This window comes from Microcaecilia unicolor, chromosome 4 (genome assembly GCF_901765095.1).
Source record: "Microcaecilia unicolor chromosome 4, aMicUni1.1, whole genome shotgun sequence".
In the NCBI taxonomy this organism is placed as follows: Eukaryota; Metazoa; Chordata; class Amphibia; order Gymnophiona; family Siphonopidae; genus Microcaecilia; species Microcaecilia unicolor.
This window is the reverse complement of record NC_044034.1, coordinates 202,003,172-202,027,780: the sequence shown is the minus strand read 5'-3', so window position 1 is coordinate 202,027,780 and position 24,609 is coordinate 202,003,172. Positions and strand designations below refer to the sequence as shown.

The 24,609-nt window shown below is 48.1% G+C and overlaps 1 protein-coding gene across 1 annotated transcript in view; it reads right to left on the bottom strand.

Moving 5' to 3' along the window:
* Positions 1 to 24,609, bottom strand: part of TRPM5 (transient receptor potential cation channel subfamily M member 5) — a 267,814-nt gene that overhangs the window by 32,827 nt on the left and 210,378 nt on the right. Inside the window, exon 21 of the mRNA XM_030201129.1 lies at positions 16,997 to 17,129. Within this exon, the coding sequence (XP_030056989.1) occupies positions 16,997 to 17,129 (133 nt within the window). The remainder of the gene's footprint in view (positions 1 to 16,996; positions 17,130 to 24,609) is intronic.

The window sequence follows — 24,609 nt, the reverse complement described above, 5'->3', positions numbered from 1 at the left end:
GAGAGAGGAGGGACGCTGCACATGCGTGCCTGCAGGGGGAGAGGAGGGATGGTGAGGAGGGGGTCCTCAGACCACATGGGTGGCTGCAGGGGGAGCAGGGGAGACAGGAAGGATGCAGCAGGGGGAGAGGAGGGTTGATGGACATGGGTGGCTGCAGGGGGATGCTGGATATGGGTGGCTGCAGGGGGGAGAGGAGGGTCGCTCCACATGGCTGGCTGCAAGGGGGCAGGGGAGAGGGAGGGGGTGAGGGGGTTCCTCACACCACACACTCAGTCACTCACTCTCTGTCTCTCACATACACTCTCACTGACACACTCACTGTCTTTGTCCCTCTCTCTCACACACTGTCACACAGAAAAACAAACACTGTCTCTCACACACTCACTCTCTCACACAAACACATACACTCTGTCTCTCTCTCACATTCTCTCTCTGACACACACGCTCCATCTCTCACACACACTCTTTCTGAAACATACACTTCGAGGAAAACCTTGCTAGCGCCCGTTTCATTTTTAACAGAAACAGGCCTTTTTTTTACTAGTGTTTGAATAACTGTCTATACATATGGCTATGATTTCTGAACATGCAGAATCATTAAAGAACAGACTTTTAAATGCCCAGTTGAATATATATGCTAATCTCAAACATGTTTCAGAAATATCTATCTACTTGCTCACATGATGTTACTGAATTACATCATTCTGTCTCACTGTATTTTCAAATGTAAGCCACATTGAACTCAAGTTTGCATGGGATAATGTGGGATATAAATATTTTTTTATATCTGTTTATTAGTATCCAGAACAATTCATACAACACAAAAATCAGTTCAAAAAGTTAAACAGTATAAGCTGGATAAAGTTTTTTGTTATACCTAGCTTCAATTTCCCCCTTCCCCTTCCCTTTCCCAACTCCCCCCCCCCCCTCTTCCCACCCCTCCCAAACCCTTGTACCTAACAGTTCAAAATTTTACTTCTGGCTACAGGAGTAAGAGTATCCCAGAATGGGGACCAAGCTCTACAGAACATGTCGCCTCTCTTAGAGGCTAAGTCTGATTCCCTCTTCTCCAGCGAACAGCATTGAATCATGGCCGTCCTCCAATGGGCCACGCTGGGACCTTCATTGTCCAACCACCGCTGGAGGATGGTACGCTTTGCCATCAAGGTGGCGAATTTCAAGAATGATTTGTACCCTGGGGGCGCTGGTCTCTGCGTCCTGAAGATATCAAATAGCTGTTCCAGGGTTGGGCTCCACCTGCAGGACCACATCCGTGACATGTGTGAGCACAGCAATTTCCAAAAGGCTTGAATACGTGGGCAATTCCAGAACATGTGTCCTAAATTGGCACCACCTCTCCCACATTTCGAGCAGTGGTCTGTTGCCCGAAGGGTAGCTCAAAATGCTCTGTGCGGAGATATGTGTAAACGCAGCAGAAATTTATATTGAATTTCGCACCAGGTCACATTTTCAGTGAGTCTGTATGCAGACCGAAGACACACCGCTATTTGTTCATGTTGTAATTGGAGGCCCAACTCCCTGTTCCACCCCTGAGTCACTTTGGATAAGTCCATGTCTTTCACTGAGTCTCTAAGATGTCTATGAAAATAACTCAAGGGGATTTGCAATTGCGCCTCAAGTCCCAAGAGTTCATCCAGTTCTTCCCATGACTCTTGACTAAGCGCTGCAAACGGTAAGCTACCGACATAATGCTGGATCTGGTAGTATACAAAAAGATCCTGCGCTCCCAATCCATATTCAGAACACAACTCTTTAAATGACTTGATGACCCCTTGCTCTGATACCACATGATATATGTTCTGGATTCCGGAGGAGGCCCACCCCCGGAAAGCGGCTGAGGAGATGCCCGCTGGAAAGTCCAAATTCCCCTGGATCGGCAACAACAGGGAAATCTCCCCATCTCTGCCACTCCGCCAGCGCACCCACTTCCAGGTGGCTCTCAGAGGTGCAAAAATGTACTTATAGGGACCTAAACTGGGCGCTTTCCCTGGTGGAGCTTGTAACCAATATGCAAAGTGTAGTGAATTGAATAATGAGATCTCAGTATTGGTACAAGAGAAAAAACACCTGGAGCGGAACCAGTCTGAAATGTGTCTGAGACTACTAGTGATGGCAAACAGGCGTAAGTCTAACAGTCCCAACCCTCCTTTGGCCCTGGGAAGCATTATTGATGCCAGAGGCAACTTAGCCCTTTTACCCTGCCATAAAAAAGAATTTAACTGCTTCCCAAGCCATCGATCCTCTCTGCCACGCCACCACAAAGGTATCATTTGGAACACATAGGTCCATTTTGGAAATAATACCATGTTATATAATGCAATGCGACCTATCAGTGAAATGGGTAACACCTGCCATCTATAAAAAAGTTCAATTGCTCTCTGTTTCAGGGATCCCACATTTAACTCATGAAGCCTACAGAGATACGATGGAATATAAACACCCAGGTATTTAATTTCTGAGTTTGCCCATTGGAAGGGAAATTTACCTCTCCAATTTGTTCGAATCTCGGTTTGAATGGGCAAAGCTATAGATTTTTGGAAATTTAAGGTGAACCCTGTTAAAAACTCAAATTCAGCCAGTGTTTCCAACAGTTGCTGCACTGATTGAACCGGGTGGGCGAGTGTCAACAAGATATTGTCGGCGAAAGCCAGAACCTTCACCGGCTGCGAGGGCAGGGAGATCCCTACAATGCCTGGATCTGCTAAAATTGTTCTCAAAAGTGGTTCTAAATACAAAAGAAATAACGCAGGCGAAAGGGGACAGCCCTGTCTAGTCCCTCTCTGTACCATAAATACAGACGACTGGGTCCCATTTACCATTATAAGTGCCGATGGAGAATAATATAGTGCTGCAATGGCCTCCTTGAACCATCCCTCCAACCCTACATATTTAAGAACACGAAAGAGGTATGCCCATTGAACCCTATCGAACGCCTTTTCGGCGTCTAAACTTATTAGCAAGAGGGGGTCCTGTGTGACTTGGCTATGTGCTATAGATAATAACACTTTCCTCACATTTATAGTAGGGTGCCGACCGCACACAAACCCAACTTGATGTTCACCCACTAACTGGAGGAGATATCATGCCAATCTATCTGCTAAAACTCGCACCAAGATTTTTATATCCACGTTCAGCAGCGAGATGGGCCTAAAAGATTCCACGCGATCAGGGGCCTTGCCCGGTTTTGGTATCAGAGTAATCAGTGCCTCGTTCTCTCTGGGGGAGAAGAACCCTCGCTCTATTACTGAGTCATAATATGAAATGAGTGGTCCCACTAACTCGTGACCTAAGATTTTATAATATTCACTAGGAAGCCCATCCGGGCCCGGGGCGGACCCTGTTGGGAGTAGTTTAATAACCCTTTGTATTTCTTGAGCTCCTATAGGGATTGATAACTGGTCCCTCGCATGCTGTTCTAGTCTAGGCATACCCGCATTGACTAAATAGTCCTCCCATAATTGTCCTTGGTCTTCCTCGTGCTCTGTGTAAACTTGTTCAAAAAACTTACGGAATAGGTCTGTTATTTCGTCTGGACGGTTAGTTTGTGTCCCATCGGACCGCCTCAACAATGGGACATAGCGGGGGGTGGCCTTGCCCTGGCCGCTCGAGCCAACAGTGTGCCCGACTTATTACCGAACCGTTGGAAGTTCAGCTGTCTTGCAAAAAGGTGGCGTTTTGTTTGTTCGTGTATGAGTGAATTCAGGGCGGCCAGGGACGCCGATACTTTTTCCCTGTTTTCACCTGAGGGATTGGTGATATGCGCCTTTTTAGCTAACTTATATTCTGTTTCCAAGCGCAATATACCCGCCGCCAGACTCTTAGTTCTTGCACTTAAAAATGCTATCACCTCCCCCCTCAAAACTGCTTTGGAGGCCTCCCAAAATATTATAGACGAGGGGGCAGACGCCACGTTGGTTTCTACGTAATAAGCCCACTTTGCCCTGAGATGTTCTACTAAGAGCTTATCTTGAGACAGGTAGGAGGGGAAGCGCCAGAATCTGGCTGATTCCCCACCTATATCAAATTCCAGTTCTAGCCCCAATATAGCATGGTCCTAGATCGCGGCTGGTCCTATGGACGCTTCTTTAACTCGAAAAAAACCACGAACTGGTTAAAAGAATGTAATCGATCCGCGACCATGTGTGGTGCACTTTGGATTGGTGAGAATAGTCTCGAGCTGTCGGGTTAAATAGCCTCCAGGGGTCTACCAGATTAAGGGATTTACACAGCGCTGGGAGACCTCTCCCCCTGCCTATTACCACCTGGGGGCCAGAGGAAGACCTATCCATGGAGGGGTCCATAACTTGATTAAAATCACCCGCCCACACCCATGGAGCATCTACATATCTCTGTCCCAGGGCAACTAGTGACTGAAAGAAGGCCGGGCAAAATACATTAGGCCCATAAACTGAGCAAAGATAGAATTTTTTCCCTTGAAATGTTATCTGTATCAGTACCACCCTTCCAGCAGCATCTTTGTATATCAGTTTCGTTTGACAGGGCACCCCTTTGCCAATTAATATCGCCACCCCACTCTTGCGGTTCCCAGAAGAAGAGTAGTGACACTCGCCCACCCATTGCTGACACAATTTCATGTGCTCAGAATCTGACAGTTTTGTTTCTTGTAAACATGCTATTGTGGCCTTATGTCATTTTAATTGCGCTAGACTCTTACTACGCTTTATTGGGAATGTGATCCCTGACACATTCCAAGTGAGAATTCGAAGATCAGACTTGCCCATCCCCCCTAATCTCTACAGAACTATCCAAGCTTCCTGGAATACCTACAAAAATGGCCTCCGGAGACCCAGCCTCCCCCGGATGCGCCATCACTACTACCAGAGCAAGGGGTAACCACTCCGCCAGTGTCCCATCCTTTTCACTTCCAGCATGCCTACCCATTTCTACTCTCACGCCATACCTTTCTCGCCCTTCCCTCCCTCCCCTCCCTCACACCCTGTCCTACCCTTTCCCCATGGCGTGCACTGCAACATCTACCCATGCTACTAGGCCTGTTAGAAAGGGAGAATCACGCAATGTCGCTGTAAGACCCCCACCCCAGGTATGATTAATAAACATCTTTAACTTTACCAAATAGAACATATACCAGTGAAAGCTAGCTTATTTTAATTACCACCAGGTCCTCAGTTCATGTCTCATCCAATGTACGATTTTCCATTAAACTGCTTTTGCCTCCTCTGCTGAAAAAAAAGGTGTGCCATCGGTCATTCAGGAGGAGGCGCAACTTTGCAGGGTATTGCAGATTAAATTTTATCTTCTTCGCTGCTAGCGCAGCACACAGTGGGTGAAACCTCTTGCGTTGCTCTTGTACCTTTTGAGTGTAGTCCTGAAAGATCATAATAGACTTTCTGCCGTATTTTAGTGAGTCCCTGCGAAGTTTGAAACCTTGAAGTATCTCCACCTTATGTTTGTAATTTAAAATCTTTGCTACCACCACTCGGGGCCTAGCATTCGCCTCCGGTTTGCGTCCCACGCGGTGCGCTTGTTCTACTATTAAAGGACCGCAAGAATCTGTAAGAGCTAGCTCCTTTGCCAGCCAGGTTTCCAGCCAGGTTTCTAAGTTTCTTTCTGGGAGCTGCTCCGGTAGACCAACAATACAGAGGTTATTCCAGCGAGACCTACCCTCGAGGTCTTCAAGCCTATCTCCCTGGTCTTTTAATTGCTGTTGTAAGGCACGCAAGTCAGGGCCATAACCGCGGGTGTCATCTTCGAGCGCAGACACTCGCGTTTCTAAATCGCTAGCGCGTGTCCCCAGTCCGTCCAACATTGCTTGAAAACTATCCAGCTTATCATGTAGGGCTGCCCATTTCGGGTCCCATGCTTCCGCGATTGCCGATGTTAGTTGCATGAGTTGTTGCTCATTAAAGCACATGGACGGAGAAGCTTCAGCGAGGCCGCCCGCCATTTTCCCTTCCACAGCGCCCGCTTTGATTTTTTCTTTTTTCCCCGAGCAGAGTGCCATATCAACTGGCGATTTTTGGAGGTATTTGTCTATAGGCACTTTGTCTATGATTCAGTAGTTTTTAAAATGCCAAAACGCTGCAAAACTTAGCAATCCTGGAGTGAAGGTCTCGGAGCTGAAACGACGTGCATCTTGTTCAGCTCATAGCGCCACATGACCTCGGATATAAATATTTTTAAAAAATCTTTTATCCTCAACCTTTGAAGGCACTCCCTATCGAACTGGATGGTGATGTCACAAGGAAAGCAAGTGTGGTCCAGTGAAGACTAACTCAAAATAACTTGTTTCTTAGCTGGGCTCTAGTATTACCATATTTAACATGCGACCATAGAATGCCTTTGTGGTTATATTCACCAATAAGTTAAACAATTAATTGGCTTTCTTGAAGGGATTATATAACCTTTGGACACATGACTAGGAACATAAGCATATACTAATATCACAATTCCTCATGTACAGCCACAAAACAACCTTTTAGGGTGGATAGTGTTTTATCATCAACCATTTAGAAGAGACACAGTATGTCAGCACAAGAACAAAATATAAGAAAACCAATGGACTGCATTAAGGGCTTACAGCCCATTTAGTTATGTTTAAACAAATGAGAGATCTGCGTGAAACAAAATATTTATTTTTATTTTAACTTATAAAACCGCTTATCCCTGAAATATGCTCAAAACTGAATAATCCATTTGTGTATTTAAAATGTAAATTTCTACAAAACAGATGAAATGAAGATGTGATTCCACCTGTCCCAATGAAAGGAGAATTTAATTTTACTTCCATTTAATATATTCCATCTTTATAACACCAGGCTTCCCAAGGCATATTACAACAGTTAAGATGAACCCAATCAGGAAACGGGATATCCTCACTGAAATTTGGCCATTTGTATTGTATAGAGAAGTGTAGAAAAATGAGCACAAAATATAGAGTTTATAACTGCTGTTTCCACCAGCCACAATAATTTTAAGCTGTTGATATTCCATTTTTATTTCATGATATTTATACCTACATATGGGAAGCTTTTAAATAAATAAAAAGCTGTCAAATAAGTTTAAAAAAGTCTTTTGTCCTCCACCCTTTAAGGCACTGCCTATCCAACTGGCACAGCTTTTGACTTTTTATAGATAGACCACACATAGGCAGTCCCTTATTTGTAATAATCTTTTGCTATTGTTTTGGGTGGCTTCAGCCCAAATAATGGGCTAGATAGGCTCATACTGTTTCCTGTTTCCAATCACCTTCTCTCCCTCCCACCTCTCCAGCCCAACCCAGCAGAGTAACATTTCTTTACTGGATCCAGCACCCTTCCCTCTCCTTCCCCTCAGTTTTCCTACCTTGCTGTGCACTGCACCCCTGCCCCCGACTGTCCATGGATGCTCCCAATGCAAGCGTCTCCCCTTCTCATTCCCCACGGTCCTTCCACTTCGTTTCTACAGTGGCACCACAGAGATTGAAGTAGACAGCAGAGCTGCCCTGGTGCCTCAGCCTTCCCTGGAACATACTCCGCCCTACTCTCCAGTAACTTCTTATTTCTGCTAGGGCGGACGGAAATGAAGTTACAGAGGAGGGCAGGGTATGCTCCAGGGATGGCCGAGGTACCTGGCTGGTCACCATTGCTGGGGGGACCTGAGACAGGAATGCGGGGGCCTAGGTCCCAAAGGCCCCCTGTAGCTACGCCACTGTCAAAGACTCCCAGTGACTTCAAACGCTGTACTCGTTGCAACCAGACCATCTCAGGCACAGATACCCATTCGTGGTGTATACAGTGTCTTGGGCCCGACCAAAGCCCAGCTTGTTGTACCCTTTGTCTTCATATGAAGAAAAGGACTCAACTGGCTTGAGAAGCCCAGCGAGAGAAACTTTTTGGGGCTCGGTCTGGTCCTTCGGCGTCAGCATTGACATTGGCATCGAGGGATGCACCAATATTGGGAGTGGAGATAGGCATGGCTGCTGAGAGACCAAGACACACTGGGAGCAGTGAGACATCGAGTGGGTCTTCACCTACCTCATGGCCTCCTGCTACATAGGCCCCCTAGACTGTCCATCATCGGACTTGACCCCGAGGAGACGTGGGGATTCAACATCGTCCTCATTGGCACCAAGGAGTCTCAGTGATGTACACTGAGCAAAGGCTAAGAAGCACCAACACCATTCTCCCTAGAAGCATGGTGCCAGGAGCTCCGGGGCGCCGAGGGCATTGGCACTTGAGAAGCATCAATGCCGGGAGGACCGCTCCCCCTCCATACAAGAGGTGCCAACGCATCAGTCTCCCAGCAGTCCAGTTCCTGCTCCTGAGCCCCAGGCAACTCTGCCACCAACTGCTCCACCAGTCCCACAGCCTTTTCCAATGGCGGCTCTTGATGAGCGGATTCGGGCCTTGCTTCCAGAGATTCTGGAAGGACTGCTGCACCACACTGCATCGGCGTCGGTGCTGCTTGCGCCTACCTTGCCATCTGCTGCAGCTATGTCTGGCCCTCCACCCGCGGTGAGGTCTCCAAGCTCGGCGTTGTTTGCCACTCTGGTATCAGCTGTCACCCAGGTCGGCTTCCCATTGACGTCAATGGAGGAAGCTTCACCACAGTCCATGCGGGAGTTGGCCCCTAGACATCGCCATTGAAACCACAGGTCTTCGGTGTTGAGGCGGGTTTGGTCTCTGAAATCACTGAAGGAAGTGCTCTCTGACATCGAGGAAAAGCACTCGTGGGAGTCAGAGGAAGATCCCAGGAACTTCTCCTCAGATGAGTCCTTTGTGATTCCCTCTGAACCTTCCCCTCCACCTGAAAGGAGACTGTCTCCACCTGAGAGCCTCTCCTTCTCATCTTTTGTGTGGGAAATGGCTCAGGCCATTCCATTAGACGTGGAGGATGAGCCCAGGTCAGAGATGCTCGAGTTCCTGGACTACACCTCTTCACCTAGAGAGGCAGTGACAGCTCCTTTGCATAAAGTACTCAAGGAAGTCCTTATGCGAAACTGGGCGTCCCCTATGTCATCCCCATAGTCCCAAAAAAGACAGATTCTCAGTATTGGATCCATAGGGAACCTGGGTTGATGAGGTCTCAGTTACCCCACAACTCCATGGTGGTGGACTCCACCCTCAAAAGAGCCAAGGACTATGATTCAGCACCCCCAGGCAGAGAAGCTAGGACCTTGGATTCTTTTGGGAGAAAAATGTATCAGGCCACAATACTCGCCGACTGTATACAGTCATACCAGCTCTTCACAAGCATCCACTTGTGGAACTCAGTGTGACAGCTGTCTAATTTGGTCAATGCCCTCCCTCCGGAGCAGGCCAAACTTTTTTTCCAGCTGGTCAAGCAGCAGAAGGCGTGTAGTAAATTCTTGGCCAGGGGCACATACGACACCTTTGATGTAGCATCCAGGATCTCTGCTCAAGGTATAGCAATGCACAGATTCTCATGGCTGCGTGTTTCTGACCTGGACCATTCGGTCCAGTAGAGGATTGTGGATGTTCCTTGCCAGGGGGATAATCCTTTCGGAAAGAAGGTGGAAGATCTAGTTGACCAGATCAAGAAGCATACAGATGCTATGGCTTCTCTCTCCTGCTGGGAGCCTTCTGCTTCCACCTCCTCAACCAAGAGGTATTTTGGTGGGTCATGGAATGCTCCCTATTCCTATTCTAGGCATAGGTACACTCTGACATCTCGCTAGCCTATTCAGGCTCAGCCCCAGTGAGCTCGTTCCCGTCAACAGCGTGCCCCCAAGGCCCCTACTTCTCCCCAGCAGAAGCAAGGGACGGGATTTTGACTGGCTCCAGAAGAGCATAGCCGCAATAAAAGAGTCCATGTCAGTCCATGTCAGACGACTTGCCAATTGGGGGGAGCTTAATGTTTTTTCACCAAAGGTGGCCTCTCATAACCTCTGACCAGTGGGTTCTTCAAATAGTCCGGTAAGGATATACCCTCAATCTGGAATCCAAACCTCCAAATTGCCCACCGAGAGCTCATTCCTTCAGCTCTCTGCACAGGCAGGTACTTGCAGAGGAACTCTCTGCCCTTCTAAAGGCCCATGCGGTCAAATCCATTCCACCAGGGGAAGAAGGGCTGGGATTCTATTCCAGGTACTTCCTTGTGCAAAAGAAAACAGGGGGGATGTGTGCCATCCTAGACCTAAGGTCCCTGAATAAATTCCTGATCTGAGAAAAGTTCAGGATGGTTTCCCTGGGCACCCTTTCCGTGATTCAGAAAAACGATTGGCTATGCTCTCTGAACTTAAAGGATGCATACACCCACATTTCAATACTTCCAGCTCACAGGAAGTATGTTCGATTTCGGCTGGGAATGCAGCACTTCCAGTACCACGAGCTGCCCTTTGGCCTAGCATCTGCTCCCAGAGTGTTCACAAAATGCGGTAGTTGCAACATTGCTACGCAGGCTGGGAGTGCATGTGTTCCCTTATCTCGACAGTTGGCTGGTGGAGAGCACCTCGGAGGATGTTGCTCGGGAGTCCATGCGGAAGACTATTCAGGTGCTGGAACTACTAGGGTTCATAATCAATTACCCCAAGTCCCATCTCACTCCTGTTCAGAAACTGGAGTCCATTGGAGTATTGTTCGACACGAGAACAGTTCGAGCCTATCTTCCCAAGGTGCGGGCAGACAACCTTCTGTCCCTAGTGTCGAAGGTTCGAGCATCTCAGCAAGTCACAGCTCAGCAGATGTTGAGACTCTTGGGGCACATGGAGGGGCATAATCGAAAGGGACGTCCTCGTTTCGATTTGGACGTCCTCGCAAAACGTCCCCATCCAGGAGCGGGGAAACCCGTATTTTTGAAACAAGATGGACGTCCATCTTTCATTTCAATAATACGGTCAGACTTGGTCGTTTCTGATTTTCGGCGATAATCGAAACCAAGGATGTCCATCTCAGAAACGACCAAATGCAAGCCATTTGGTCATGGGAGAAGCCAGCATTTCTAGTGCACTGGTCCCCCTGACATGCCAGGACACCAACCAGGCACCCTAGGGGGCACTGCAGTGGACTTCATAAATTGCTCCCAGGTACATAGCTCCCTTACCTTGTGTGCTGAGCCCCCCAAAACCCACTACCTACAACTGTACACCACTACCATAGCCCTTATGGGTGAAGGGAGGCACCTAGATGTGGGTACAGTGGGTTTGTGGTGGGTTTTGGAGGGCTCACTGTTTCCTCCACAAATGTAACAGGTGGGGGGGGGGGGATGGGCCTGGGTCCACCTGCCTGAAGTGCACTGCACCCACTAAAACTGCTCCAGGGACCTGTATACTGCTGTGATGGACCTGAGTATGACATCTGAGGCTGGCATAGAGGCTGGCACAACATATTTTTAAAGATGTTTTGTTGAGAGTGGGAGGGGGTTAGTGATCACTGGGGGAGTAAGGGGAGGTCATCCCCCGATTCTCTCCAGTGGTCATCTGGTCATTTCGGGCACCTTTTTGTGCCTTGGTCGTAAGTAAAACCCGACCAGGTAAAGTCGTCCAAGTGTTCATCAGGGATGTCCTTGTTTCTTTCGATTATGAGTCGAGGACGTCCTAGTGTTAGGCACGCCCAAGTCCCACCTTCGCTCCGCCTCCGATATGCCCCCTTGAACTTTGGCCATCCCTGCGACTGAAAGCAGTTGGGGACGTCCAAAATTGGCTTTCGATTATACCGATTTGGACAACCCTGTGAGGACACCCATCTTCCAATTTTGAAAATGAGCCCAATGGCCTCCACAGTTCATGTTACGCACATGGCACGTCTGCATATGAGATCTGCTCAATGGACCCTAGCTTCCCAGTGGTATCAGGCCATGGGAAATCTAGAAGATGTCATTAGTGTGTCCACCGACTTTGCACGTTCTCTTCAGTGGTGGACGATTCGATCCAATTTGACCATGGAATGTCCATTCCAAATTCCTAAGCCGCAAAAAATGCTAATGACGGATGCATCTCTCCTTGGGTGGGGGGCTCATGTAGATGGGCTTCACATTCAGGGAGCCTGGTCTTCCCAGGAACCAGATCTTCAGATCAACCTCCTGGAGCTCCTAGTAATCTGGAACGCTCTAAAGACTTTCAGAGATGGTCTATCCAACCAAATTATCTTAATTCAAACAGACAATCAGGTTGCGATGTACTACACCAACAAGCAGGGGGGCACCAGATCTCACCCTCTGTGTTAGGAAGCCATCCAGATGTGGCTTTGGATGCGCCATCAAGGCATGTTTCTCCAAACCACCTCTGGCGGGTGTAAACAATAGTCTGGCCGACAGGCTGAGCAGGGTGTTGCAACCTCACGAGTGGTCACTGTATATGGGTGTAGCCCGTGAGATCTTCTGAGCATGGGGCACCCCCTCAGTGGATCTCTGTGCCACTCAACTAAACCACAAGGTCCCTCAATACTGTTCCAGACTTCAGGCCCATGACAGACTAGCATCAGATTCTTTTCTCCTTCATTGGGGAAAAGCCTTCTGTATGCATGTCCTCCCGTACCTCTGGTGGGGAAGACTTTGCTGAAACTCAAGTAAGAATGCAGAACCATGATCCTGATTGCACCATACTGGCCATGTCAGATTTGGTTCCCTCTTCTTCTGGAGTTGTCCACCGGGGAACCATGGAGATTGTAATGTTTTCTGACCCTCATCACTCAGAACGATGGGTTGCTTCTACATCCCAACTTCCAGTCTCTGGCTCTCATGGCCTGGATGTTGAGAGCCTAGAATTTGCTTCCTTAGGTCTTTCCCGGGTTTTGCTGGCTTCCAAGAAAGATTTCACTAAGAGATGTTATTCTTTTAAATGGAGGAGGTTTGCTATCTGGTGTGACAGCAAGGCCCTAGATCCCCTTTCTTGTCCCACACAGACCCTGCTTGAATGCCTTCTGCACTTATCAGAGTCTGGTCTCAAGACCAACTCCATAAGGGTTCACCTCAGTGCCATTAGTGTTTATCATCAACATGTAGAAGGTAAGCCTATCTCTGGACAGCCTTTAGTTGTTCGCTTCATGAGAGGTTTGCTCTTGTCAAACCTCCACCAGTGTCATGAGATCTCAACGTCATTCTCACCCAGCTGATTAAAGCTCCTTTTGAGCCACTGAATTCCTGCCATCTGAAGTACTTGACCTGGAAGGTCGTTTTCTTGGTGTCTGTTACTTCAGCTCAAAGAGTCAGTGAACTTCAGGCCTTAGTAGTGTATGCACCTTGTTTCATCACATGCCCACCCTGGCAAAAGCAGCTTGCACACCTTGGACTGCAAGAGTGTGTTGGCCTTTTACATGGAGCGGACAAAGCCCTTCAGACAGTCCGCCCAGTTGTTTGCTTCTTTTGATCCCAACAAGAGAGGAGTCGCCTTTGGTAAATGCACCATTTCCAATTGGCTAGCAGATTGCATTTCCTTCGCTTATGCCCAAGCTGGGCTGACTGGTGGGTCATGTCACGGCTCATAATGTCAGAGCCAGGGCTGCGTCAGTGGCTCACTTAAAGCAGCCTCCATTGAAGAGATTTGCAAAGCTGCAACGTGTTCTTCAGTCCACATATTCACATCTCACTACTGCCTTGAGCAGGATACCCGATACAACAGTCGGTTTGGGCAGTCGGTGTTGCAGAATCTGTTTGGGGTATAAAATCCAACTCCATCCCCCGGGCCCATTTTTTTCTGTACCAGGCTACACTCTCAGCTAGATTGTATATAGTTTTAGGTTAATCTACATTATGTCCTTGCTGTTGCGAGGCACAATTGACCACTGCTTACTGTTTTGACTGAGTCTGGATGCTAGGGATACCTCCCACTTGTGAGGATTATTCAGCCTGCTTGTCCTCGGAGAAAGCGAAGATACTTACCTGTAGCAGGTATTCTCCGAGGACAGTAGGCTGATAATCCTCACAAACCCGACCACCTCCCCTTGGAGTTGTCTTCTCTATCTTTCTTTTTTGCTCTTGACTGAACTGAGGAGCGCGGCTGCACGGCAGGCGGGAAAGCACTCTGTGCATGAGCAGTCGGATGCGCGTCACGCTCAGAAGGCTCTAGCAAAGTTTTAGCTATTTCGAATGCCAGTTTCAGGGCCAGTGCAGATCACTGGCCCACTTGTGAGGATTATCAGCCTGCTGTCCTCAGAGAATACCTGCTACAGGTAAGTATCTTCTCTCTATATCTAGATATGCAGTGGCACTGAATACACATAGAAATGCATGCTGTTAGTCACTATGGGGTGAATTCTATAAATTGTGCCTAAAAAATTGGTACAAAAAAAACCCCCACTTAAGTACTACTCTATAAGCCACACTGGTTTATAGAATAGTGCATAAATCCCGGGGGTCACGTGTAAATTTAGGCATGTCCATTTGCACCCGTGAAAACATGGTGCAAATGCCCCACCTAAATTTATGCGCAGAACCCCCTTATTCTATAATTGTGCACGTAAACTGCACACATGAAATCACACCCATGATCCACCCCGAACTGCCCATGATCGTTCTATTTCCGTGCCCCCTTTTTCATGTGTGTAAAATTTAGGCACAGATCACACGCCTAAATTTATGTGTGTACATCTTAATTGATTCCAATTAGCACCAATAATTGCTTGTTATGCCAATTATTGGAACTAATTGTCTCATTCAATTGAATTGCACATGCAAATTGGGCATGCACTCAAATTCATGTGCACAATTTTGGTGACTTTCATAGAATTAGGGGGCATGTGTATAGCAATGATTTTCTGCTGCTCTATGTATAAAATTTAGACTGATTTTTCATAGGCTTAACTTAAACCACTTAGATATATGGATAGTGGCTGAACATGCTGTGTCCATTTCTATGGCAGCAAATGGACCTCTGTTATGAAATGGCAACATAGACGTTTATGTGCAGGGACATAAACATCTATGTGAGCCATTTTAGATTCATGAACATCCATTTTTCCTGAAGCTGTCACACCCAGTATCCCTTGCCAGTTTTGCCTTTGAGGGAGTCACCAACCACTGGGGGATTGAAGAAGATCACCTCCTTTAATTCCTCAGGTACAGCACTTTCTAAAACTTGGACGTCCCAGTTAGTAGGTCTAAATCCCGAGGTCCATCGCCTTGTATATAAGTGCTCATTCCCCTTTTGAAATGGAGAATAAACATTTAATTTTGTGCCTGCTCTAGTCCACCCAGATCACACCCCTTTGCCATGTGGATGTTTTTCAGATTTAGCTTTGTAAAATGGAAGCTTAGATGTTTTTGCATGATAGATATCTAAGTGTTGGTTTATGGGCATCCAAAACATAAATGGCACTTCTAAAATAAGCACTTTGGGCTCCTAACTAGCTGAATGCCTATGCTCCTAGTTTCACTAAGTTCCTAAGAAGAGCCTAAAAAGTCTGCACCAACAGGGGCTTAATTTAAAATAGAGGGAAAAGATTAATGCAGCATGGATTCTTAGCAAGATGCTCTTCAATTAGTCCTAAATTCCTGCAGTTGCAGCAGTGTGGGTGGCAAGACGGGTGCAATGGTACTAGGTACCCTACATGGACCTTGAGTCTTGTGCTCTCCTACAATATTGTTTTATGGCTCTAGTGCCACCCTAAAATTTTGTGATTACCCTACCATCACCCATACCAATAAAATACTGTAAAAATGATATTTAGAAATGTAATGTCCAACTATAAAAACTGATTTGTATATACATATAAAATGATGGCAATTTCAAAAGCATTTACCCAAAACAAATGGCTATTTCTCCAGGTAACTGGACTATTTACCTTGTAGGTATAATTATGTGCTAATGGTTCTTTGAGTCTGCAAGACTATTGGGTAGGGCCTATTGTTTTGCATTGACTACAAATGCTGTTTGCCGTTCACCACTAGCTGTTGCCCAAGGTGACTGCTTAGTTTGCTTGATGGTTATGTCGACCCTGGATGGTGGCCATGGATGTCACCTCACATTTTTTCTTAAAATTTCTTGTAAGCACCTTTTCAGTGACAGAGCAGATGTTTGTTTCTGACCCTTCCTATTTGGAGTTTTTCTTTCTGATAAATCTGAATAATTTTTAATTTTCTCTGTTCCATTTAAATAATACTTTACCCTTTCATAATGGGGATACGCTTAAAGTTTAGCACACACTAATGGAATTAGCACATGCTAAATGCTAAGAAGCCCATTTTATACCTATAGGCTTCTTAGCATTTAGCATGCGCTAATTCAATTAGTGCGCACTAAACTTTATTTAAAGGGCCCTTAAGTGAGCAGTACCTTAAGGCTATGATGATTTAAAGTCCCCTCCACCCCTTTACAATTGTCTATTTCTTTTGCTTTCTCAGCGGACATCACATGTTTCATGATGTGGCATAGCCTAATTTTTTAACACTTTGTTTTCTCTTATGAAGGTTGTAATATAGTAAGTTTTCTTGATTTTATTATTGAAATTTTAAAAAGAACAAAGAAGAATTGTGACTAAGGGGTCCTTTTACTACAGTGTGCCAAAAAATGACCTGTGCTGGTGTAAACTTGTGAATTGGACATATACAGGTCCATTTTTCAGCACGCCTGCAAAAAAGGCCTTTTTTTTGGCCGAAAATGGACCGGCATTAAAAATAAAAATTGGCGTACGTCCATTTTGGGCCTGAGACCTTACCACCACCCACTGACCTAGCAGTAAAGTCTCATGTTTTAACCAGGCAGTAATGGTCTACATATGTACAATGACGATTACCACCCAGTTAGCCTCACACGCTGTAAACTTTCTGGCGCACTTAGTGGACACGCGTAAAAAATGAAATTACCACCCAGGCCATGCAGTAGCTGGGCAGTAGTTCAAAATTGATGCATGTAGGATGCACGTACGTGCCTGCACAGCTTAGTAAAAGGGCCCCTATGATTACAATGAGAGAAACTCAATTCTGCAGAAATAAATGGGTGAGATGTACATACTGCACGCATGTTTTACTATAAGCATCTGATTGGGAGTGTCTCTTCTTTACACAGCCTGGAGGATTACTTGAATACATCGAATGCTTGGACTGAGAAATTTGCACGTACTTATTAGATGCTGTCTTCAGTCTCTCTTCATTGCTTTCCTTTTTCTGTTTTTCCAGATTTGCCAGATAAATTTCTTTTTGGACAGTTTCCCAAGCAATTATTTTTTGATCGAGTCCATCTGACAGGTCTCTTTCTGTTTGAGAAACAGAAAAGGTAAAGATTTACAATTTTGTTAATCCTATTACTGGAGCAAAATATATGGCTACCAGGAAAAAAAGAGAATAGGATTTAAAGAATGAGAATTAAACATTAGAACTTCTGGGTTGCAATGACTTGCTGCAGGCTAAATATTTCTTGTCTCTAAAGGGCTAATAACGCAAACTAGAGTAGGCCTAGTAGCTCAAAGGCAGAATATCTGGGCTCAGTTCACTGGCCTCACTTAAACTCCTTAGGCCAGGGTGGGCTACAGAGGCAGCACTCACTGTTTGCTTGTTTATATATTTACAATGGCTTGATATAGCTCTAATCACACTGTGGTGCAAGAAAGTGGTTTATAAAACTTTGGTAAAGGAGACAAAAGGAAAGGAAAAAAACAAAGAGGAATTGTGTTAAGAAACATGGAGAGGGAGCAGGGGAAATACTGTTGCAAGAAGAAAAGAGGGCAAAGTACAATAGAAGAGGAGAGAAAGCCTGGATGATGGAAGACACATGAGCAACACAAAAACAAACAAAGGCTCTCCCTAACCACAAAACGCGCAGGGGCCCTTTTATAAAGACGCATAAGGCCCTACACACATCCAGCGTGTGCCAAATCAGCATTACCGCCCAGCTACTGAGTGTTCCGGGTGGTAATTCTGAATTTGGCACATGTTGAAAATACGTGGCAGAAAATAGAAGATATTTTCTACCATGTGGCGCTTACCTGGTGGTAAATGGCAGAATACACAAGCTGCACATCTGCTGCCCAGGTAGCATATGAGACCTTACTTCTAAGTCAATAAGTGGCAGTAAAGTCTCAGTCAAAAAATGGACGCACACTGGCCCAGCATACACCCAAAAGATGTGCACGCACTGCTGCAGGCCACTTTTTGCCGTGGCTTAGTAAAAGGGCCCCACAGTGTACAAGAAAAAGAAGAGAGGTTAGGGAGTAGACCAAATGTCTGTCCAAACAGTAGGTTTATTCAGAAATCAGTTTCAAAGACTCGATGCAGTCCTGCATTTCGGCGCTAACCGTGCCTGCTTCAGGAGTCTGTGTAAATATAAGGCCATTAAAATATAAAATAAGTAATAATTGACACCCATATTAGAAAATCAAATAAAACACAAATGAACCAATAAATATGTAAAAAGATATATATATATATATATACATACATACATACATACACACAAAAAGTTGCACATAAATGTATTTAAATATGTATATATATCGCTGTCCGGGGGCTGATCAAGATGGCACCGAGACCAGACATGCTATGCTGAGATCTGGAGATTCTTTTTTTCTCCAAGTTATTCCCTGAATTTAATAATGCGAAAGAGAAAAGGAAAGATTAGAGGAGGTTCCTCCTTACCCTCTGTGGACCCTACTCCGTCAGTTACCGAATAGAGCATATGCCCACCTGCACCCAGGGGGCGCTCCTTTGACCGGCACAGAGAGGAGTCCTGGTCAGGAAAGTGAGGTTTCACTTAGCCCGCAGAGCCCAGAGAAGCAGGCTCTAGAGCGAAGAGCATGCTGGGAGGAACGCCCGTCGAGCCCTCGGAAGTCGGGCTCTGGGCAAGCTAAGGAGAGCTCTTTCCATGTTATTGTGTTGATTCAAGAGGGAGTTTTTCCTGAAAAACAAAGCCTCAAAGTTACCCCTTTGGAAGCTGGGCAAAGCTTATCCAGGCTAGAGGCAACACCTGGAACGCTGATGGGAGTTGTAATGCGGCTTAGCCCTGAGGCAGCCCTGCAGCCATTAGAGAGACCAGCAAAGGTAACATTAGAGTCCTTATGGTTGGCAATGGAATCCTTGCATAAGGTTTGTCTTATTTTTGTCTCCAATACAAAGTCAAATGCCTCAATGATAGAATCGCTTCAATCTCGACTAGTTCTTCAGGAGTCAAATATGAAAAATTATGAAATATCTTTATCCCAAGTTAAAGAGGTAGAATGTAAATTATTACTGAATGCTGATGTTGTTCATCGTAAGCTGGAGAACTTAGAAAATGGAGCTAGATCATTGAATTTGAGAATATTAAACTTCCTTTCTAGTAAATATAGCTCCTCAAGGGACTTATTCCATAAATTTTTAAAAGAAGTTCTTCAATATCCTGAAAATGGGCTTCCACCAATACAAAAATTGTACTATTTGCCATCTCCACTAGCTTGAGAAGCCAGGTCGAAAGGCCAAGGTGAATTCGTCTTCTGATAGTTTGGATGTCTCAGCGCTTTTAGAGAGATCGCAAGATGAAGTGGACTTCTGGGCCACCTTGTTGGTCTCTTTCGTATTTTTTCAAGATACAGAGGCCTTGATAAGACTATATTTGAGACAATCGGTTCCAGTTCTCTTTATGGGAGAAAAGATTCAGATATTTCTGGATGATTCCAGAACGACACAGGAAAGAAGCAAGAAATTTCTATCTATGCGTCAGGAAGCTTTGTTTTTGGGTGCTAAATTTCAGTTAAGGTTCCCATGTTATTCCACAATTTCGGGAATAACATGTATAGAATGTTTGTACGTTTGGGAAGCTGCCAGGTGCCCTTGACCTGGATTGGCTGCTGTCGGGGACAGGATGCTGGGCTTGATGGGCCTTTGGTCTTTTCCCAGTATGACATTACTTATGTACTTATGTACATGTAAATGTGTGCTTCAGATAGATAATACTACTTACCATTTTTTGAACCTTTACAACTTTGATCTTTTCTGAATGCAAGAGTTCCTAAAACTGACTTATAACGACTTTCTGAACTCGTAGGAAATAATGATGCAATTGAAATGATCGATTGTGCGCTATTTTCTTTTTTTTTTCTATTTTATTTTGGGGGGGGGGGTTCCCTCTCAGGAATGATGTGTATCAGTCCCCCCCCCCCTTATTGTGGACTACATCCTATAAATATTATTCTCCGAGGACAAGCAGGCTGCTTGTTCTCACTGATGGGTGACGTCCACGGCAGCCCCTCCAATCGGAAACTTCACTAGCAAAGTCCTTTGCTAGCCCTCGCGCGCCCGCGCGCACCGCGCATGCGCGGCCGTCTTCCCGCCCGAAACCGGCTCGAGCCGGCCAGTCTTCTTTTGTCCGCACTCGGTACGGTCGTGTTTTCGCCGTGTCGAGCCCCGGAAAGTCGACCTCGCGCGTCCAATTTGTTTTGAACGTGTTTTTTTTCCTTCGGGAAAGCTTTGTCCTAGTCGGGAAGTGCTCCGGAAACCCCCCGCCGGGTTTCGTGTAAATCCTCCCCGTACTTCCAGCTTTTTTGCCCCGGTAAGTTTTCTTTCGTCGTCGGGGTAGGCCTCTTTTCGGCCTCGGTCGAGATTTTTTCTCCCTCTAAATTTGGTGCTTCAAATTTCGCCATTTCGGCTTTTGATTTCGCCGGCGTGATTTTTCCGCCCATGACATCGAAGCCTTCCAGCGGCTTCAAGAAGTGCACCCAGTGCGCCCGGGTTATCTCGCTCACTGATCGACACTCTTCGTGTCTTCAGTGTCTGGGGGCCGAGCACCGCCCTCAGAACTGCAGTCTGTGTTCCCTGCTTCAAAGGCGGACTCAGGTAGCGAGACTAGCCCAGTGGAACGTGTTGTTCTCGGGCTCTTCGTCGGCATCGGCACCGGGATCTTCGAGTGCATCGACGTCGTCAGCGTCCAGACCATCTTCCTCGGCCGCCCCTGCATCGAGTGCATCGAGGCATCGGGCCTCTGCATCGGCGCCGAGACATCGGATAGCTGCATCGACGTCGGTGGTACCAGGACCTCGTCTGCTGATGTCGTCGGACGGTGGTGCATCGGGTGGAGTGCAGGTGAGGGCTGTCCATTCCCCTGCTGGTGGCGGTGAGCCCTCGGGTGGGTCTCCGCCTACCCTGAGGGCTCCTGCGGTACAGCCCCCCCGAGATCGACCTTCTTCAGTCTCGGCCCCGAGGAAGCGACGGATGGATTCGACGTCCTCCTCGTCGGTGCCGGGGAGCTCCGGTGACATGCTTCGGAAGAAATCGAAGAAGCATCGACACCGGTCTCCTCCCCGTGTCGGCACCGAGAGCTCTGGGTCGCCGAGGGATTCGGCACCCAGCAGGCATCGGCACCGAGAGGACCGCTCACCCTCTGTTCAGGAGGTGTCGATGCGCTCCGCTCTGGACAGCCCGGAACAGCCTCCACGCCCGGAACAGGTACTGACGTCGACGCCTGCATCGACCTCTCAGCCTTTCTCTGCAGCCGCTCTAAACGAGAGCCTCCGGGCCGTTCTCCCAGAGATTCTGGGAGAGCTGTTGCGCCCTACCCCTCCGGTACCGGCGGTGCTTGCGCCACCGGTACCGTCGAGCGTGGCGCCGGCTGGCCCATCGCCCAGGTTGAGGTCCCCGACGTCGGTACCGCGTGCGGTACCGACCGCGGCCACCTCCCAGGAAGGCTCCCCGACTACGTCGGCGGAGGGAGCTTCGCCGATGCGGGCGAGGGAGTCTACCTCTCGACGCCCCCATCGTGGACGGGGTTCCACGGAGTCGAGCAGGGCGAGGTTGCAGACACAGGTCCGTGAACTTGTGTCTGACACCGAGGGTGAGGCCTCGTGGGAGGAAGAGGAAGATCCCAGATATTTCTCTGACGAGGAGTCTGGGGGTCTTCCGTCTGATCCCACTCCCTCTCCTGAGAGACAGCTTTCTCCTCCCGAGAGTCTGTCTTTTGCCTCCTTTGTCCGGGAGATGTCTACGGCCATCCCCTTCCCGGTGGTTGTGGAGGACGAGCCCAGGGCTGAAATGTTTGAGCTCCTGGACTATCCTTCTCCACCTAAGGAAGCGTCCACTGTTCCCTTGCACCATGTCCTGAAGAAGACATTGCTTGCGAACTGGACCAAGCCATTAACTAATCCCCACATTCCCAAGAAGATCGAGTCCCAGTACCGGATCCATGGGGACCCAGAGCTGATGCGCACTCAGTTGCCTCATGACTCTGGAGTTGTGGATTTGGCCCTAAACAAGGCTAAGAGTTCTAGGGAACATGCTTCGGCGCCCCCGGGCAAGGACGCTAGAACCTTAGACTCCTTTGGGAGGAAGGCCTACCATTCCTCTATGCTCGTGTCCAAGATCCAGTCTTACCAGCTCTACACGAGCATACACATGCGGAATAATGTGCGGCAGTTGGCGGGCTTGGTTGATGCTCTTCCCCCTGAGCAAGCCAAGCCTTTTCAGGAGGTGGTCAGGCAGCTGAAGGCGTGCAGAAAATTCCTGGCCAGAGGAGTTTATGACACTTTTGATGTTGCGTCCAGGGCCGCTGCTCAAGGTGTGGTGATGCGCAGGCTCTCATGGCTGCGTGCCGCCGACCTGGAGAATAGAATCCAGCAGCGGATTACGGACTTGCCTTGCCGTGCGGATAACATTTTTGGCGAAAAGGTCGAGCAGGTGGTAGAGTCTCTCCACCAGCGGGACACCGCATTCGACAAGTTCGCCCGCCGGCAGCCTTCAGCTTCTACCTCTACAGGTAGACGATTTTTCGGGGGAAGGAAGACTGTTCCCTATACTTCTGGCAAGCGTAGGTACAATCCTCCTTCCCGACAGCCTGCGGCCCAGGCTAAGCCCCAGCGCGCTCGCTCTCGTCAGCAGCGTGCGAATCAGCAAGGCCCCGCGGCTCCCCAGCAAAAGCAAGGGGCGAGCTTTTGACTGGCTCCAGCAGAGCATAGCCGACATCCAAGTGTCAGTGCCGGGCGACCTGCCTGTCGGAGGGAGGTTGAAAGCTTTTCACCAAAGGTGGCCTCTTATAACCTCCGATCAGTGGGTTCTCCAAATAGTCCGGCAAGGATACACCCTCAATTTGGCCTCTCAACCTCCAAATTGTCCACCGGGAGCTCAGTCCTACAGCTTCCAGCACAAGCAGGTACTTGCAGAGGAACTCTCCGCCCTTCTCAGCGCCAATGCGGTCGAGCCCGTGCCATCCGGGCAAGAAGGGCTGGGGTTCTATTCCAGGTACTTCCTTGTGGAAAAGAAAACAGGGGGGATGCGTCCCATCCTAGACCTAAGGGCCCTGAACAAATATCTCGTAAAAGAAAAGTTCAGGATGCTTTCCCTGGGCACCCTTCTCCCCATGATTCAGCAAAACGATTGGCTATGCTCTCTGGACTTGAAGGATGCCTACACACACATCCCGATACTGCCAGCTCACAGACAGTATCTGCGATTTCAGCTGGGCGCACGCCACTTCCAGTACTGTGTGCTACCCTTTGGGCTCGCCTCTGCGCCCAGGGTGTTCACAAAGTGCCTAGCTGTGGTAGCAGCGGCGCTTCGCAGGCTGGGGGTGCACGTGTTCCCATATCTCGACGATTGGCTGGTGAAGAACACATCCGAGGCAGGAGCCCTGCAGTCCATGCAGATGACTATTCGCCTCCTGGAGCTACTGGGGTTTGTGATAAATTACCCAAAGTCCCATCTTCTCCCAGTGCAGAAACTCGAATTCATCGGAGCCCTGCTGGATTCTCGGACGGCTCGCGCCTATCTCCCAGAGGCGAGGGCCAACAACTTGTTGTCCCTCGTCTCGCGGGTGCGAGCGTCCCAGCAGATCACAGCTCGGCAGATGTTGAGATTGCTGGGCCACATGGCTTCCACAGTTCATGTGACTCCCATGGCCCGCCTTCACATGAGATCTGCTCAATGGACCCTAGCCTCCCAGTGGTATCAGGCCGCCGGGGGTCTAGAGGACGTGATCCACCTGTCCACGAGTTTTCTCGAATCCCTGTATTGGTGGACGATTTGCTCCAATTTGACTCTGGGACGTCCCTTCCAAATTCCTCAGCCTCAAAAAGTGCTGACCACGGATGCGTCTCTCCTGGGATGGGGAGCTCATGTCGATGGGCTTCACACCCAAGGAAGGTGGTCCCTCCAAGAAAGCGATCTACAGATCAATCTTCTGGAGTTGCGAGCGATCTGGAACGCTCTGAAGGCTTTCAGAGATCGGCTGTCCCACCAAATTATCCAAATTCAGACAGACAATCAGGTTGCCATGTACTATGTCAACAAGCAGGGGGGCACCGGATCTCGCCCCCTGTGTCAGGAAGCCGTCAGCATGTGGCTCTGGGCTCGCCGTCAAGGCATGGTGCTCCAAGCCACATATCTGGCAGGCGTAAACAACAGTCTGGCCGACAGGTTGAGCAGGATTATGCAACCTCACGAGTGGTCGCTCAATTCCCGTGTGGTGCGACAGATCTTCCAGGCGTGGGGCACCCCCCTGGTGGATCTCTTCGCATCTCAGGTGAACCACAAGGTCCCTCAGTTCTGTTCCAGGCTTCAGGCCCACGGCAGACTGGCGTCGGATGCCTTCCTCCTGGATTGGGGGGAAGGTCTGCTGTATGCTTATCCTCCCATTCCTCTGGTGGGGAAGACTTTGTTGAAACTCAAGCAAGACCGAGGCACCATGATTCTGATTGCTCCCTTTTGGCCGCGTCAGATCTGGTTCCCTCTTCTTCTGGAGTTATCCTCCGAAGAACCGTGGAGATTGGAGTGTTTTCC